General features: G+C 40.3%; 2 protein-coding genes and 1 pseudogene across 7 annotated transcripts in view; 1 reads left to right on the forward strand and 2 right to left on the reverse strand.

Annotated features, from left to right (window-relative positions):
* Window positions 1-232: 232 nt before the first annotated feature.
* On the reverse strand, window positions 233-782 carry LOC125909886 (60S ribosomal protein L34-like; annotated as a pseudogene).
* A 596-nt stretch (window positions 783-1,378) lies between these two features.
* On the reverse strand, window positions 1,379-13,156 carry OIP5 (Opa interacting protein 5). Of its 2 annotated transcripts, XR_007453794.1 has the most exons (6): window positions 12,696-13,036; window positions 12,380-12,446; window positions 8,049-8,171; window positions 4,399-4,480; window positions 3,519-3,639; window positions 3,024-3,190 (listed from the first exon to the last, which is right to left on the reverse strand). XR_007453794.1 is itself a non-coding variant. In XM_049613400.1 (5 exons), the coding sequence occupies exons 1-5, from the start codon at window positions 13,018-13,020 to the stop codon at window positions 3,095-3,097; spliced, it is 693 nt and encodes a 230-aa protein (XP_049469357.1). In that variant the 5' UTR covers window positions 13,021-13,156; the 3' UTR covers window positions 1,379-3,094. The 2 variants fall into 2 exon arrangements, 1 of the variants encoding a protein (XP_049469357.1); XM_049613400.1 differs by lacking the exon at window positions 3,519-3,639 and having other exon boundaries at window positions 1,379-3,190; window positions 12,696-13,156.
* Window positions 13,157-13,293: 137 nt separating this feature from the next.
* The window catches only part of NUSAP1 (nucleolar and spindle associated protein 1), a 44,075-nt gene continuing 40,222 nt past the window's right edge, over window positions 13,294-17,146 (forward strand). For all 5 annotated transcript variants that reach the window (XM_049613389.1, XM_049613390.1, XM_049613391.1 and 2 more), the window contains exon 1: window positions 13,294-13,486. In XM_049613389.1, coding sequence (XP_049469346.1) covers window positions 13,382-13,486 — 105 coding nt within the window. In that variant the 5' untranslated portion in view covers window positions 13,294-13,381. The remainder of the gene's footprint in view (window positions 13,487-17,146) is intronic.

Here is a 17,146-nt window from a genome sequence, read left to right on the forward strand (position 1 = left end):
TAATTTACTCTTCACTACATAGTTTTTTGTTTTTTTTAATTTATTTTGAGAGAGAGAGAGCACAAGGGAGGGGCAGAGAAAGAGAATCCCAAGCAGGCTCCGCATGGTCAGTGCAGAGCCTCACGCAGAGCTTGAACTCACAAACCGAGATCATGACCTGAGCCGAAATAAAGAGTAGGATGCTTAAGCAACTGAGCCACCCAGGCGCCCCCAGCCCTAGTTTTTGGTTTTTTTTAACAGAACAAGCCTTTTGATTTAAACAATTTTTTTCAAGTTTATATTGAAAGACAAAGCAAGAGGAGGAAGCAGGAGAGAGAGAATCCCAAGCAGGCTGCATGCTGCCAGCACAGAGCCCAATGTGGGGCCTGAGCCCACAAACCATGAGATCATGACCTTGAGAGCCAGATGCCCCAGACCAAAAAGCTTCATTTTTTCATTTAGCTTTCTGACTCTGTGCTTGTGCCTTCAACACTTTTACAATGATTTTCTGCTCTTTAATAAGGAAAGCATGCTTGATCCTATCACAAACACACTTAGCACATGTGGAACCACCCCAGACCCTGCTGTTTTCTCCTTGTAGACAACCTCATAAGAACTGTAGGTCTCACAGCATGAACTCCTTGAAGCCAGCCTGAGCACATACCACACGCTGATTCTGATGCTTTCCCAGTCTTCTTGGTGTAACAGTAAATTATTCTATTCCAGGGATTTGGGACACCTTAAGTTTTGTTAGAGGCTGTATTGTAGGACAGCATAAGATGGGATGTCAAATGCTGGACCATTGTGAATGCCTATGATGCCATCTCCAGAAGAGGGAAAAACCAGCCCTAGTTTTTAATCCCTATTTTATAAGAGCTTATGTAAATTCTTTACATTTATGGCTAGAAGTATCCAAAGTATCACTAGAAGTATCACTATCCTATTGTGATAGGAATCCAAATAGTTTGGTTCCAGAGCATGCTCACTTTCTAGCTTGCTATCCCATGCTTTTCAAAGGTGGAAAGGAAGTGTAGTTTTCACTCTTTGTCATACATCTATGTCTGAACTTTTTTCTAGAATAAGCACATAATTTGTATTTGGGGAAAAAAAACCTATTTAAAACCAGCCAGCTTAATTTGACGTAAAGTTCGAGCATTTAAATTTCTATTTGTCTGCCAAATCAGCAAATCCAGAGGTTATGGAAAATAGCTACATAAGAACATACCTCCCCACCCCCCCCCCCCACACACACAACAGGATAATTCAATACAGTATTAATTTCTTATGTCTCATTCTTGAGTAGAAAATAAGAGTTTTTCTGGTACTATTTGTTGCCAGAGGTTTCACCCTTGTTTATGGAATCAGATTTTGCAACTCAAAAGCATAAAGCAAGTCAGAATTTTGTTTAAAATTTTTAATTTTTAGAGCGAGAGGGTGCAAACGGCAGGGGCAGAAGAAAGAGAGAGAGAGAGAGAGAGAGAGAGAGAATTTTAAGCAGGCTCCATGCTTAGTGTGGAACCAGATACAGGGCTTGATCCCACAGCTCTAGATCATGACCTGAGCCGAAATCAAGAGTTGGACACTCAACCAACTGAGCCACCCAGGCATCCCAAATTTAAAATACTTTTAAAGGGAAATGTCCTTTATGTAGTATAAAATGGAAAAAATTTTTTAAAAAATGCTGCTAGCTACAGCTGAACCAAGTCAACCTGGCTATATCATGTCTCAATTGTGCTCTTGCCAGTCCCTCAGTGGTCTGCTTGCTGAACCTATAACCCATTCTCCACAAGACAACCATAATAAGGTTCTACAAAAGTAAAACCAATCCTATCACAGGCCTCCTCTAAAATTCTTCAAGGGCTTCCACTGTTCTTGTGATAACAACCACCATCCTTCAGGAGGACAGTAAGTCCTCGCACCGCTGGTTTCTGACCACTGGTGTAACTCCTGCAGGCCTTCTTTTATGGACCATATAGGGCCTTTGCACGTTTCTCCCTCCATTACCTAATTAACTCCTACTCTGTAAGACCACTGCTGAAATGTCACTTCCTCAGAGAGGTCTTTCTTGACCTCCAGACCAGGTCCGTTACATGCTGTATGTGCTTGTAGCTCTATGTCCCTTTTCTTCAAAATCCTTACTACACTAGTAATTTCACATGTATTGATGTGGTTATTTGAATGTCAATCTCTGTTGAGACAATAAGCTCTGTGCAGGTAGAGAGTGGCTGTTTTGGCTTAACTGTTATCCCCAGAAGCTAGTATAATATCTTTATTGAATAATATGATAAGCTACTGAGCCCATGTGCTACATAAAGCAAAATATGAAAAAACAGCATTTTGGTGAATGTTTATCATTCCTTTATTACCTGGTTAAGCTCAATTTAGAAATGAAAAGAGAAAGATAAATTGTATATTTTCCAGTTAACTTATTGAATATTACCTATAAAATATGTATGTACCTGTATTTTACATAAGAAAAAAAGTGGTTTCTCATTCTTTACCTAACAACTGTACATCTTTATATCAGAGCATTCACGGGACATTGCCTCCCCATCAACCTAAATTTGCAGCAAAAGAGGGTTTCAGAAATAAACATTTATGAAATTTACAAGCTAAAATCAGTTCTTAAGACAAATAGCTATAAAACCTAGACAGGGTGGGCCAGGGAGGCTCAGTTGGTTAAGTGTCTGACTCTTGATTTCGGCTCAGGTCATGATATCACAGTTGTGGGAGCCAGCCCCATGCCAGGCTCCGCGTTGACAGCACAGTGTGGAACCTGCTTGGGATTCTCTGTCTCTGCCCCTCTCCCGCTCATGCTTGCTCACTCTGTCAAAATATATAAACATTAAAACAAGCAAACAAAAGCTAGACAGAAGGCTCTTTAGTTTCTCATCTTCTAGAACAGGCTTCACAAATCATCTGGACAATCGGCCTAGACAAAATCCTAATAAACCACATTTCTCATCCATTCTTGAAGCCAATCTTTCTTGCGAATTGATAAAATAGCACCTGTTGTTGAAGACAGCAACAAGGACTCACCCTGATACTTTAAAAAAAAAATTTATTTATTAATTTATTTATTTACCGACCCTAATACTTAAACTCTGATTCTGGATCAGTTTTCTGGCTTGGGCTGGTCAGGAGTTACTTCCTTCAGAATCTTCATCAGTGAATTTAAGTGAGTATGAGTTAACATTATCTTCTCTTTCAGCTAGGAAGAAAAATAAATAGGCATCAGGGCATCTTAAGCTTAACACTCAATTTAGTGATTCTAAAAGCCATTTCAAATTTAAACTAGTGATTGTGAGTTGGCAATGTCTCAACATATTTCATAAATATGTTTCTTCTATTTCTGAAAGAACTTTATGGTACAAACTCAGAGCACAATGAGATCCTTAGATACAAAGTTCATGTGAAAAAAGACCAGCCATTGCTGAGTGTCACTGCTTCAGTCTCTCTCCTATCTACCTCTTATCACCAGATTTAAACTCCAAATACTGGAAAGGAAGACAAGAATAAGGTGGAGTAAGAAAGCTTACGGAGAGAAGCATCAACTAGTCTTCCTTTCCTTTCCTAGTGGCAAGAATCTAACTTTTTTCCTTTGTTTCCGGTAACAAATGATTTTGTTTGATATTCTGCCAATGGTCTTCAAAAGTAGCCCTGTTAAGAACATATGTTTGGTGTAATTAGACAATTTTCAATAGTTCTTTCACCTATGAATAGCTATATCTAGAACCAAACTTAGTGGTATTATTCAGCATAAAATATGAAATACAGAATTACGGAGGATTATCTGTTGAAGTCGGGTTAATAAAAGTCTTATTTCTGACATAATTTGCACCATACACTAAATCTCATTTTTATCATCCAAGATACAAAAACAATCAAAATTCATCAGGAACTATGACTTAAACAAGTAACTCTAGAGCCTCTCCTTTGTTTGGGGGTACCCTTGGATTGGTGAATCATTTCTCTATTGCTGCTTTCAAGATTTTTTTTTTGTCCACATTTTTACTATGATATGTTGGGGTATAAATAAATCTCTTCTGTGTTTATCCTACCTGGGGCTCATTGAGGTTTTGGATATGGAAATTTATGTTTTTCATCAAATTTGGGAATTTTTCAACTATTTCCTGGGACATGTTTTCTACTTCTTTCTCTTTTCTTCTGCTATTTAGTCCCTTTACCAAAGAATTTTTAGGTATGCATGTTGTTTTTTTTAGAAAATGCTATTGTACACTTAGGTAAACTACAGTTTGGTATAAGCATAACTTTTATATGCACTGGAAAACCAAAATATTAATCTGACTTGCTTTGTATTATGGTATTTGTTTTATTCTGGTGGTCTAGAACTGAACCCACAATATTTCTGAGGTATGCCTGTATTATAGTAAATATACAACCATTATGAAATTTTACCTCTGCAATCTTTTCTGGTAGAGATAAGTTGTGAATATCCATCTCAGATGCATTTACTATGGCCTTTGTTTTTAAGAGATAGCTAGATAGAAAATATATAAAGAAAATATTAGTATCATACTACAGATAAGATTATTAGTGAACCAAACTTGCCCTCTAAAATAACACATCGGGCAAGGACCGCCTTCTTACAGATTTCCATTTCAGCATTCATAATGTGTCTTTTAGGAAAAACAAATCCTCAACTAAGAAATCAGAGAGACTGTGTGTCTTATCTCACCCCTTGCCAGCCAGGAGACAAAATAACCCCACAACAAACTAAAGACAAAAACCAGGGTCCTATGAAGAATTCTGATGAGTATAAGCTTCACAGTCCACCAGTAGATCGTGTAGCAGTTAGAAGAAAAGTAATCATATTGTGACAACACTGTTGGTTGCCTATCCAGTAGCCATTCCTAACTTGTTTTTGGCTAACAGAACCCAGATTTCATTTAGGGCAGGAGTATGCCCAATAGTAGGAGATGAATAATAACTGCTCTGAGCCAAGTGTGCAATCTTACTCTCCACTGTCACATATTTGCTCTCCCGCCTTAAGGCAATCATGGGACATAGTTTGGCCAATAATAAGGAAATTTTTGCTAAAGAGACCATTCACTGTGTTCCCATTTCCCATATCCTTTTCCTTCCAGTTAGGGATGCTATTGTCTATGAATGTAATGCTTATAACTGTCACAGCCTACAAGAAGAAAAGGCCGAGAAAACCAGAGATGCTCACTCAGAGCTCTATTGTGGCTAACCCACTAGAAGACTCCTGGGGTGGCCAACCACCCCTACCCTTACTTGTTAAAGCCACCATCAGTCAGGTTTAATTTTTCCTAGCAACCAAATTCATTCTGACATACAAAGACATAGATTTATTATCTTTCCAGACTTGTGCTACCTATACTTTCCTAATTTCTACTTAATCAAAAAGAATATACTGACCTTTGAGTCCCAACTCCTTATTTTAAAGAAATTACTTAAAATCCTATTATACTTTTAAAATTTACATTAAAAATTTTTGTTACTAAAAACTTCCTTGTGCAAAAACTCAATTACAGCTCACCTGGAACAACTACTTATAACTTTCTGAAGAAGACTTGAGGTTACGAATAGCACACAGTTAGAAATAACTTTTCACCCTCTTTAAACTTAGGTCTTACTTGGGGTGCCTGGGTGGCTCAGTAGGTTAAGGGTCTAACTTTGGCTCAGGTCATGATCTCGCGGTCTGGGGGGTTCAAGTCCCGTGTTGGGCTCTGTGCTGACAGCTCAGAGCCTAGAGCCTGCTCCAGATTCCGTGTCTCCCTGTCTCCCTGCTCCTCCCCAACTTGTGTTCTGTCTCTCTCTCTTTCAAAAACAAATAAACATTAAAAAAAAATTTTTTTTAAGAAATTACTTAAGAAATTAGAAAATGAAAGTAAATTATCAATCCATCTGAAGTATATATTTTCTGTTGAAAATTTGCAGTAAAGAAAAAAAATTGCACCGAGGAACAAATAGTATACCTAATGCACATTGAACAACCTTGTGAATGAAAGATGGGCTTTATGAGTTTTATTGTTTAGTCACCCAAAACTCACCTAGAAACACCTATCTAAGCACATTGAGAAAAAGGATGGGCATCTGGGTGCTTCAGTTGGTTAAGGGTCCGATTTTGGCTCAGGTCATGAAGTTTGTGAGTTTGAGCCACAATGGGCTCCATGCTGACAGTGCAGAGCCTGCTTCAGATTCTTTCTCCCTCTCTGGCCTTCTCCCACTCATGCTGTTTCTAACTCAAAAATAAGTAAAAACATAAAAAGAGAAAAAGGAAACTTCATGTTTAATGAAAGGAAAATGAGTTTTAGAGTTAAGACAGATTAAAATCTCAGCTCCCCTCTCTGAGACCCAGTGTTCTTCTATTAAGAACTCAAGTGAGGTAAGCCTAATATCTGGCATAAACACATAAAGTAGGTCATCAATGGCTATTTTTTTAAATTACTTAATTTAAATGTTTATTTATGACAGAGAGACAGAGAGAGAGAGAAACCCAAGCAGGCTCCCTGCTGCCAGCACAGTGCCCGATGTGGGACTCAAACCCACAAACTGTGAGATCATGACCTGAGCCAAAACAGAGTCAGACACTCAACTGACTGACCCACCCATGAGCCCCAATGTTATTTATTTTTGAGAGAGAGAAAGAACGTGCACACACAGGGGAGGGGCAGAGAGAGGGAAAGAAAGAATCCCAAGCAGGTTCTTCATTGTCAGCACATAGCCTGACATGGGGCTCTATCACGAACCATGAGAACATGACCTGAGCTGAAATCAAAGTCAGACGCACAGCCGACTAAGCCACCCAGGCAACCCTCCCCCACTTTTTTTTTAAATGATCAAGAAAAGACTATAATAGATGTTTCAATTTGTTATAATACACAAAAAAGCTTAAGTGAGGGGCACCTGGGTGGCTCAGTTGGTTAAGTGTCCGACTTCAGCTCAGGTCATGGTCTCAGGGGTTCGTGAGTTTGAGCCCCACATCAGGATCTGTGCTGATAGCACAGAGCCTGCTTCTGATCTTCTGTCTTCCTTTCTCTGCTCCTCCCCTGAGCTTGCACACGTGTGCACTCTCTCAAAAAATAAACATTAAAAAAGTAAGCTTTAAAAAAAAAAAGTAGGGGTGCCTGGGTGGGTCAGTCAGTTGGGCGTCCAACTTCGGCTCAGGTCATGATCTCACAGCTCATGGGTTCGAGCCCTGCGTCGGGCTCTGTGCTGACAGCTCAGAGCCTGGAGACTCCTTCGGATTCTGTGTCTCCCTCTCTCTCTGCCCCTCCCCCGTTTGTGCTCTATCTCTGTCTCTCAAAAATGAATAAATGTAAAATAAATAAATAAATAAATAAATAAATAAATAAATAAATAAAGTAAGCTTAAGTGAAAGTAGTATTAGGAAGATAAAGAAATATCCAAAATACTACATAAGAAGGAATAATAAGTAGTGTACTTTGTCTGATTCTATGAGGCCACATGGTCAGTATTTTTTTTTTACCTTCCTGTGGGTATCTATCTGCATCACTTTCCTGCAGACAAGATTTCTCTGCATCTACATGTACAACATAGAAAATAGCTATCCTAAACCTAGAGCTTTCATTTCCCAACTTCAGCACCAGTACCATTTACAAATGACCAATGTCTCTGGGTCCTTATTTCAAATTCCTAGAGTAGAAAGCCTAATTTGCTTAGCTTAGGTGAGGTATTCATTCTTGATCCCATCACCTGGGAATGATATCTATCACACATGATAAAAATAAAGATACAAGGTCCCACTCTATGGGGAGAGAAACAGAGGCTGGGCACATCAGTGTCTATTACAACATTATTTTGCAAAAGCTTACGTCCAGAAGTTTCTATAATGAAAGAATATCCTCTCATTTATTCCAAGGTATGATTAATAAGACATGGTATGATTACAAGACATCTAAAATGAGCATAACATTATGAGACTTTATTTTGGTCCCACTGCCCATCTTTTTGTGTAAACGACAATGCCTGGCTTTAGCATTTTCTTTGGTACACACATTCTGTTTTTTCAGGAAGTTCTTTTAATATGTATTTGATAAAGAATATCTAAGTCTACTCACCATATCATTTTGTCACTGGAAAGGCAGAAGTGACCTCTCAAGGCAGCCAGAGCAGCATGGGTAGAATACAAATGGAAACCAATGGGAATCCCACAGGAAGTACAGAATAAAAGGTTGTAAATGCTAGAGGAAAAAATGGAATATGGGTAAGAAAAAAAATCAGAGAAGAAATATAAAATAACCAGTCTCTGGAAACTATGTCTCCTAAAAACTATGCTATAATAGGACCGAGCCTGAAGAAATGTCACATTCACAAAAGGTTAACTCAGGTTTTAATAAAATTACATCCTAGATTACAGATTCTCTTGTGGATTCTGGCCACAAAAGCAATTATGGATGTATAATTGTCAGTTCAATAGAATAATTTACATTTGAAAAGCAGAAAAAGAGCTAACTAATCAGATTAATATTTAAACATATAAAACTATACATGACCAGGGGCGCCTGAGTAGCTCAGTAGGTTAAGCCTCTGACTCTTGATTTCAGCTCAGGTCATGATAGGATCTCAGGAGACTCAGGCTCTGTGCTGACAGAGGAGAGCTTGATTGGGATTCTCTCTCTCTCTCAAAAATAAATAAACAAAAAACCCCACAAACTACACATAACCATACAAATTAGCTACCATCAAACCAATTTCCAGTATAAGGAAAATAATTAAATTGATTGGGGCTTACTAAACAATTAACAGAACTCAAATCAAGAATTTTCTTATGCAGATGTAACAAAAAATTAACTTAAAAGTACCCAGACAAAATGCCAATAGAGTGGGGGGGGGGGGGGGGGGGGGGAAAAAATCCTATTACCCTAGCCAAGGCATCTATTTTTTTTTCTTTTTTTTTATCCTCTGAAAGATTACTGGATGAGGAAACAGTTACACCACTTGGGTAAGTCACTAACCATATTTACTGGTGTGTAAGACATATTCAAATAATACAAAGAAATGTTTTAAGAAAAAACTAAGTGTGTTTCATCACGCATGTACTGAAAACAATTTTTTTTTTAATTTTTTATTTATTGGGGTTCCTAGGTGGTTCAGTCAGTTAAGCGTCCAACTCTTGATTTCAGCTCAGGTCATGATCTCAGGGTCATGGGCTCGAGTCTCATGTTGGGCTCCACACTGGGCACAGAGCCTGCTTAAGATTCTTTCCCTCTCCCTCTACTGCGTGTGTTTTCTCTCTCAGTCTAAAATTGATTTATTTAAGTAGTCTCTACCCCCAATATGGGGCTTGAACTTACCACCCCAAGAGCAAGAGTCACAAGCTCTTCCAACTGAGCCAGCCAGGCACCCCTTGAAAATAATTTTAAAGTAGCTTGATACAGGAAAAAATTATTTTTGTAAACATAATATATTATGCAGTAAAATTGCATTAATAGAGTATAAAAATCACTTGACTAAAAAAAATTCATGTCAACGGACACTAAAAAAAATAAACGTAATATCCCAAATTCATTGGTAAATTAAGTCCCATACCACACATGTAGTACTGTATATTTGTGAGTATAGTAACCAAAAAGCAAGCCATGAAATAAAGTTGCATCAGGGCACATGGGTGGCTCAGTCGGTGAAGTATCCAACTCTTGATATTCAGCTCAGGTCATGATCTCACAGTTCATGAGTTTGAGCCCCACATTGGGCTCTTGCACTGGCAGTGCAGAGTCTGCTTGGGATTCTCTCTGTCCCTCTCCCACTTTCTCTCTCTCTCTCAAAATAAATAAATAAACTTAAAAAAAAAAAGAAAGAAAGAAAGTTGCATTAATTTAAATTAATTCCTATGCAGGAATTAATGGTATCAGACAAATCACAGTACCTATAGAAAAATGTCTCAGAGAAACTAATATATGGAACAGAGCAAAATGTGAAAAAAATTCCCAAAATATGCTTGTGTGTGCAATATAACATATTTCATTGAATATTAGTCTGCTAATGGCTCAAGTCCTTCAAAATGAAGGTATGCATTACCACACCAAAGAACTATGACCAGCTGAGTGCTTGAAGGCAAGGGGATATATATGGGTAGTGGAAGAAGTTAGTTATAAATAACAGCTACGACCTAGTAACCAGTTACAGAAATGAGGACTGTGATTGTCATGAGTATTTCCTCCTTAGTTATGAGTATGTCTGTGTTTTTGCATGTTTATCTCTTTTCTTCTCTCTTATTCCCTTACTGTGTAACATAAGATCATACTATTATATCATACTATATCAAACTATTTATTATTAATTTTACTTTACAGTATAAATTATGAGATATCAAGGAGAAATGTAAACATCACTCAAGGACTTTATTTCCTCTTCCAGAGAAGGGATTAGTATGTTTTCAGTTGTATGCAGGACAGTTGTAACATGTTAGAATTATGACCTTGGTATTGTCTTTATTTGCAGTCTTGTATGGTTTTAGGAAATGCGTGTGGCTGCCAAGTTAACAAGTGATAGTTACATTGTATGTGTCCACTTAACTAGGTCCTATGGTGCCCAGTTAGGTCAAATACTCTGAACGTGTTTGTGAGAGTGTTTTTGAATGAGATTAACATTTGAATCAGTAGACTGATTTGGGATGGCCCTCATCTCATCAGCTGAAGGTCTGATGAATTAGAACAAAAAGGCTAACCCTTTCAGGAATAAGGGGAAACTCCTCTTGTCTGACTGATTTAAGCTGGAACATTGGTTTTTTCCTTAGCCTTTGGACTTGAACTGAAAAGTAGGCTCTTCTTCTGTCTAGACCCTTCTGGCTTTTGGACTGGAAGTTACACCTTTGGCTTTCCTGGTTCTCAGGCTTGTGGACTTGGACTAGATCTAAACCACTGGCTCTCCTGTGTCTCCAGTTTGCCAACTACAGCTCTTGGGAATTCTCACCCTCCATAATCACAGGAACCATTTCCTGATAATAAATCTCTTCTTACCAAGTCCCATGGCTCTCCTTATTCTAAAAGTATACAAACACATGGGAATTTCCCTCCAGTGTTTTCTAAACCATCTACATCAGTACTGCCCAAAAGGGACATAATGTGAGGCACATAAGTAATTTAAAATTTTCTATTAGTCTTGTTAAATTCAGGGGAATAGGTGAAATTAGCCTTAATACATTTTATGCTACCCAATATATCAAAAATATCATTTCAACATGTCATCAATATTTTTTTTTTTTTTTTAATTTTCAACGTTTTTTATTTATTTTTGGGACAGAGAGAGACAGAGCATGAACAGGGGAGGGGCAGAGAGAGAGGGAGACAGAATCGGAAACAGGCTCCAGGCTCCGAGCCATCAGCCCAGAGCCTGACGCGGGGCTCGAACTCACAGACCGCGAGATCGTGACCTGGCTGAAGTCGGACGCTTAACCGACTGCGCCACCCAGGCGCCCCAATATTTTTAAACTATTAATTTTTTGGTATGAAGTCTTCAAAATCTAGTGTATATTTGCACTCATAGCATTTCTCAATTCAGGATGGCCACATTGTAAGTACTCAATAGCTACATGTGGCTAATGGTCACAGTACTGGATACCATGTGCCTAGATGCCTTATCCTACTTTAAGAAGATATTTGGAGAACATCTGCTTCTGGCCCCAAATGACCCAATTCCAAGCAAGCCACCACTCTTTTCCTACCTGTTCCCTTTAGGTGGGAAGAGGACACTCTGGTAAGTATCTTTCAATTGGGAAAAGGGAGCTGCAAAGCTCTTTTCAATTACTGGGTAAAGTAACAATTCCCGTACTTTAACCCAAAAACTGAACCAAACTGTGGTCAGAATGAACTGTCTTGCCGTTAAAGCCAACACTCAAAATTGAGAAGCCTTCTAATAATAAATTATCTGAGTACTTTGTTTTCACTTGTAGATCACAGCAGAGACTGGATGCGAAGTTTACCCTGAAGTATTCAAGTACATAACATTCAACTTGTGTTTTTCCCCAGGTTCCCAGGTTACAGAAGAATTAGTCCTGCCATGGCTTATTACGAACTGCAGATAAAATACAAATTTAAAAGTTTTACTTATCTCAAAGGATTGTAGTTTATGGTGATTCTTGCTACACACCAAAAGGTACTTTTCTCCCTTTTTCCCTACTGGACATTACTTTCTTAGCCTCACTTCCCTTGCACAAACCACTAGGGAGATGTGGCCCTCAGAAAGATGTTAAAATGTGCACACAACTACAACCAACTTTTCCATTTCACTGACAAGTTCCTACAAGTCTCAAACAGGTAAAAGGAACATCCCTCAAATACACTGTATGGATAGAATAAACTTTTCTTGTTCCTTTGTGCACGTCGGTTCCCCGCTTCTCCGTGTTATTAATATGGGGGCTAGAAACCAATGGAGAACTCTCAATACATACCTGCCTTTGAGCGAACCTTCAATGCCAACTAGGAAGGGAGTTTCCAAAACCACGTTGTTTGTGACTCCTGGGTAAATAAATAGAGGTCAGAATGAATACCTGTGAAGCCTTGAAAAGGAAAACCTACCCGCTACAAACAGATTCACCATGGCCACAAAAAACATGAAAAGTTGCCCCCACTCTTGGCAAAGGCGTTAATTTCCTTACAAATCTTCACCCCATTTTCTTCACCACCTTGCTCTCACCCATCCCGTGACAAAGCGGGAACACCCTCTCCGCCTTCCTCCTGTCTTCTTCAGACTCCGTCCCCACTCACTGGAGAATACCACGGTCCCGAGGGACGGCGACAGGTCCCAGGCGAGGTGCACAGAGTCAGCGAGTACTGCGTGGCACTGTGCACACTGGAACACGGCGCACCTCTCGGGCTGCAGCCACGACGGCAGCTGCGGTCTGCACGGCTGTTCCTCCGCCCCCAAGCCTGCGGGGCCAAGCGGCGAGGACCCGTTCACCACCTGCGTGTCCCACTCCATAGAAGTTGTACAAGAGAGTTCCTCAGTTGAATTCTTGGCGCCATCACAAACGTTACCCTGCGACAGCATCGCATAAAGTGAGTGACAACGCCGCCTCGGCCGAGCGGCCATCTTTTTGCAGCCCCGCCTCAGCTTCGAACAGACACTTGACCACGCCCACACACGGTTCCTGTATCCTCATTGGACACTGTGAGCCGAGGCTTTGCCCTGCGCATGCTTTCTGGACACGCCCTTCGGCGCCAAAGCGTTAATGAGGGGTGGGGGAAAACCGCAGGCCTGCTGGGAGGGGAATCTTCGTTTCTATTGGTCAACGCCAGGAGACCCCGCCTTCAAGACATTTTTAACCAATAGACGTATAGCATTTTCAATTTAAACTCTCTATAAAGTTCGGTTTAGTCAACGCTTAAAGTGGCGCCAGAGCTTTGAACGGCGCTGTTTAGTTTAGAGTGTCTGTGCTATCCAGGTCGCTTGGATGCAGCTCGACATGACTGTACCCTCCTTTGAGGAGCTGGACACCTTCAAATACAGCGACCTGCAGAATTTGGCCAAGAGTCTGGGCCTCCGGGCTAACCTGAGGGTACGTAGCAGGTAACCCGCGGGGCAGGTTGAGCGCTCTCGGAGAGGTGGTGGGAAGAGACCGAACGGGAACCTCGGGGGATGAGGCGGCTGTCCCTCCAGCTGGGCAAACGGAGAGGGAGCCATAGTATTCACCTTATTTTGAGGCTGACTTTTCTGGGGCTCACATAGGCCTTGACTTCGCAAGCGTTTGTTTTGGTTTTATTGGACGTACTCTGGAATTTTGTCTCCGAGGCTGTAAAACGTTGAGGGGGAACTGTGCGGATTCATTTTGGGAGTGGGGTTTATATATTCTTCAGTGGAGTTTTCACACAAAATTCTTAGGGTACTCGAGATTTGTTCTGCAGGGTGTGGGTGTGGTATTTACAGAGTGAATGCCTAAGTTAGGTATTACAAATGGTTTTAAGTGATTAAAACAAAATAATTAGTGCCCAGGTACTTGTTGGGGCTTAAATAAAGGAGTGTCTTTGGAGATATTTCTGAGCTTTAGTCTTTAATGGCTCCCCAATACTATTTCATAAAGCCTTAATTCTTTACCTTAAATCCCATCAGCTTTCTGCATTCTGGCTGGAATCTTATCCAAGACAGCATCCAAACTGTACTGGTCTCTGAACACCTGACACCTTTGTCCATCTTTCTGTCTTTGCTAATTTTGATCCTTTGGCCCCATATCCCCTTGTCTTTCCCTCTTCTTTATTTGCATTAATAACTTTCAAATGCTCTTCAGAGTCCATCAGAAATATCACTGACTTGGCACTTGGTCTCCTCCTCTTCAGTTCCTTGGCCATAGGTCCACTACCCCCAGTAATTCCAGGAACTGTATGTGCTTTTAACGCAGTTTAATTTCAAGTACTCTCTTTGAGCACTTTTAGGCTTTCACCTCTGGTTATTTGTGTATTAAATTATCTTCACTAAAAGTTAAATTCCTTGAACAAGATTCTCATCCATGTCCCTTGGAAGTCTTACAACACTAAGCACAGTGCATTTTATATAGGAGATGCTGAATAATTATTTTCAATCACTTCTTGGCAGTGCTAGAATAATGCCCTACAGGGTGGCAAGAGAGTTACAGTGGAGGCTTGCTGAGTTCAGAGCTCTGGATGACATTAAGGCCCCACAACCATTTGGATCTCTAAAGAGCTATTCCAAGAGAGATAGATTCCTAAAAGCCTCACCTGTAGTCTCTTGAGGCACCTAATCTGCATTAGCTGATTAGTCACCTGTTTTTATAGAGTGGCATAGTAAAGTATTTCAGGCCACCACAGACCCCATTGCCTTTCTAGCACACATTATCTGGCACATAGTAGGTATCAATAAATATATTTTTTAAATTTTTTAAAATGTTTATTTTTGAGAGAGAGAGAGCACGATCGGGGGTGGGAGGTGGGGCAGAGAGAGAAAAGAGAATCCCAAGCAGGTTCTGCACTGTCAGCACAAAGCCACATGTGGGGCTCAAACCAACCCACAAACTGTGAGATCACAGCCTGAGCCAGAGTCAGACACTCAACCGACTGAGCCACCAGGCACCCTAAAATTTTAATTTATTTTTTATTTTAGACAGCAAGCAGGGGAGAGGGGCAGAGGGACAGAGAAAGAACCTTAAGCAGGCTCCATGGTCAGCACGGAGCTGGATGTGGAGCTCAATCCTATGACCCTGGGATCATGACCTGAGCCAAAATCAAGAGTCAGATGTTCAACTGACCCAACCACCCAGGCACCCCTCAATAAATATTTCTTGAGAGGTATTGTTTCCCCAAAGTTGACCATACACTACTTGATTATAACCAACTATAAAAAGAGACTTTTGAGACAGTTGACGAAAATTAAACTTGGACTAGGTATTAAGATATTGTTAATTTTTTGGAGTATTATGGTATTGTTATGTTCCCCCCTCTTTTTTAAAAAAAATTTTTTTTTTAACATTTATTTATTTTGGAGACAGAGCATGAACGGGGGAGGGTCAGAGAGAGGGAGACACAGAATCTGAAACAGGATCCAGGCTCTGAGCTGTCAGCACAGAGCCCGACGCAGGGCTCGAACTCACGGACCGCGAGGTCATGCCCTGAGCCGAAGTCAGCCGCTTAACCGACTGAGCCACTCAGGCGCGCCCCCCCCCCCCCCCCCCCTTTTTTTAAGGCCTTCTCTCTTGTAATACATGCCAAGTACTTACAGCTGAAATGTTATGACCCCTGGGATTTGCTATAAATATTCTAGGACAAAGAGAGGGTAATAAGATGAAGTAAGAACAACAGAATGTTGATAATTGTTGAAACTGGGTGATAGATACATGGGAGTTCATTAGACTATGCTCTCAACTTTTTATGTGATTGTAACTTCTTATAACTAAAATGTTTTAAATTATTTACAATTTGTACAGCTTAGGAGCTTGTTAAATCAGTTGGCTTTTTAAGTTCAGAGTATATAAGCAAAATATGAACAAATTGCTCTAAGCAGTGATCAAGATTAGATGATCATTTTGATGATTTAAAAAACTTTTTTAATGTTTATTTAGAAAGAGAGTGTGTGTCCAAACAGGGGAAGGGCGGAGTGAGAGAGAGAGAGAGAGAGAGAGAGAGAGAGAGAATCCCAAGCAGGCTCTGCACTGTCAGCACAGAGCCAGACAAGGGGCTCAATCCCATGAACCTTGAGATCATGACTTGAGCTGAAATCAAGAGTCAGATGCTTACCCAAGTGAGTCACCCAGGCAGCCCTTTTTTGATTATTTTAAAACACTAAACAGAATAAGATTTAAATAAATTCCATCAGAATGGTAACATTCAAAATAAATTTAGAAGGAAAAATCTTAGCCCTTTTTTTGTGCTTTATCATTGAGAGTAGTGTCTCAATGAAGGAGTCAGTTACTGGTATTTACTGTGTGGCCACTGGTCCTTCTCACTCCTGCCCTGGCTTTCCTGCTCACAAACAAGCCTAGATTACAAAGACTGGCGCCATCTGCATTCTCTTGTAGCTCCCCTTCTTCTCCTGCCCAAATTCCAAGCCTGATTAAACCTGGCTAGGTGCTTAATCTTTGTACCTAACCAGCTGACTCTGCCTGGAGAAAACCCCCTGACTTTGCTGACTGAACTTAAATTTATGACCATAAATCATAAAATGAGCATTTGATTCCCCTATACTCCCTTGGTAGTCATTAACTTCTCTATTTTTGAGGACCATTATTTCATATCCTCTCACCTCAAATTGGCTCCCTTCCCTCACTTGACTTTTCCTCATAGGTCATGGAAAAATAGACACAATCAGCTAAGAATTACCTCCTCTTTCCACCATCAAACTATCCAGCCATCCCGCGCCTGTCCCCAATCCCCAAGACCTCTGTCTTTGTGTGAGGGCAGCCTTGCCATTTGTGCTGTGGATCTTGTTCCCTCTTCCAGGGCTATGTGCCTGCAGTTAGCTCCTCTCTCCTACATCAGTTTTTCCCACTCTGGTTGCTCATTTCCATGATATATGCAATCAAGTCTTAATATCCCCCATCTTAAAATAAAACAAAGCTCTCTCATGACACCTTGTCCTTCATTTGCTGCCTGATTTCTCTGTTCTGTTTCACTGTAATTGCTCTTACCAAGGCCACCATGCTCTGCACCTTACCAAGCGTACAGTTCATCTCTATCTTCCTCTGCTGTTTGGCAGGATCTAATGTTCCTTT

The sequence above is a fragment of the Panthera uncia genome (assembly GCF_023721935.1).
Source record: "Panthera uncia isolate 11264 chromosome B3 unlocalized genomic scaffold, Puncia_PCG_1.0 HiC_scaffold_1, whole genome shotgun sequence".
In the NCBI taxonomy this organism is placed as follows: Eukaryota; Metazoa; Chordata; class Mammalia; order Carnivora; family Felidae; genus Panthera; species Panthera uncia.

Excerpts from the sequence above, each read along its gene's own strand:
- OIP5 (XM_049613400.1), bottom strand. The coding sequence starts at position 13,020 with ATGGCCGCTCGGCCGAGGCGGCGTTGTCACTCACTTTATGCGATGCTG. Across the intron at positions 4,481-8,048 it reads TCCAGTGACAAAATGATATG|CTATCTCTTAAAAACAAAGG; the intron begins GTGAGTAGACTT and ends TTTTCTATCTAG. Across the intron at positions 3,191-4,398 it reads TACCAGAAAAGATTGCAGAG|CTGAAAGAGAAGATAATGTT; the intron begins GTAAAATTTCAT and ends TTTTCTTCCTAG.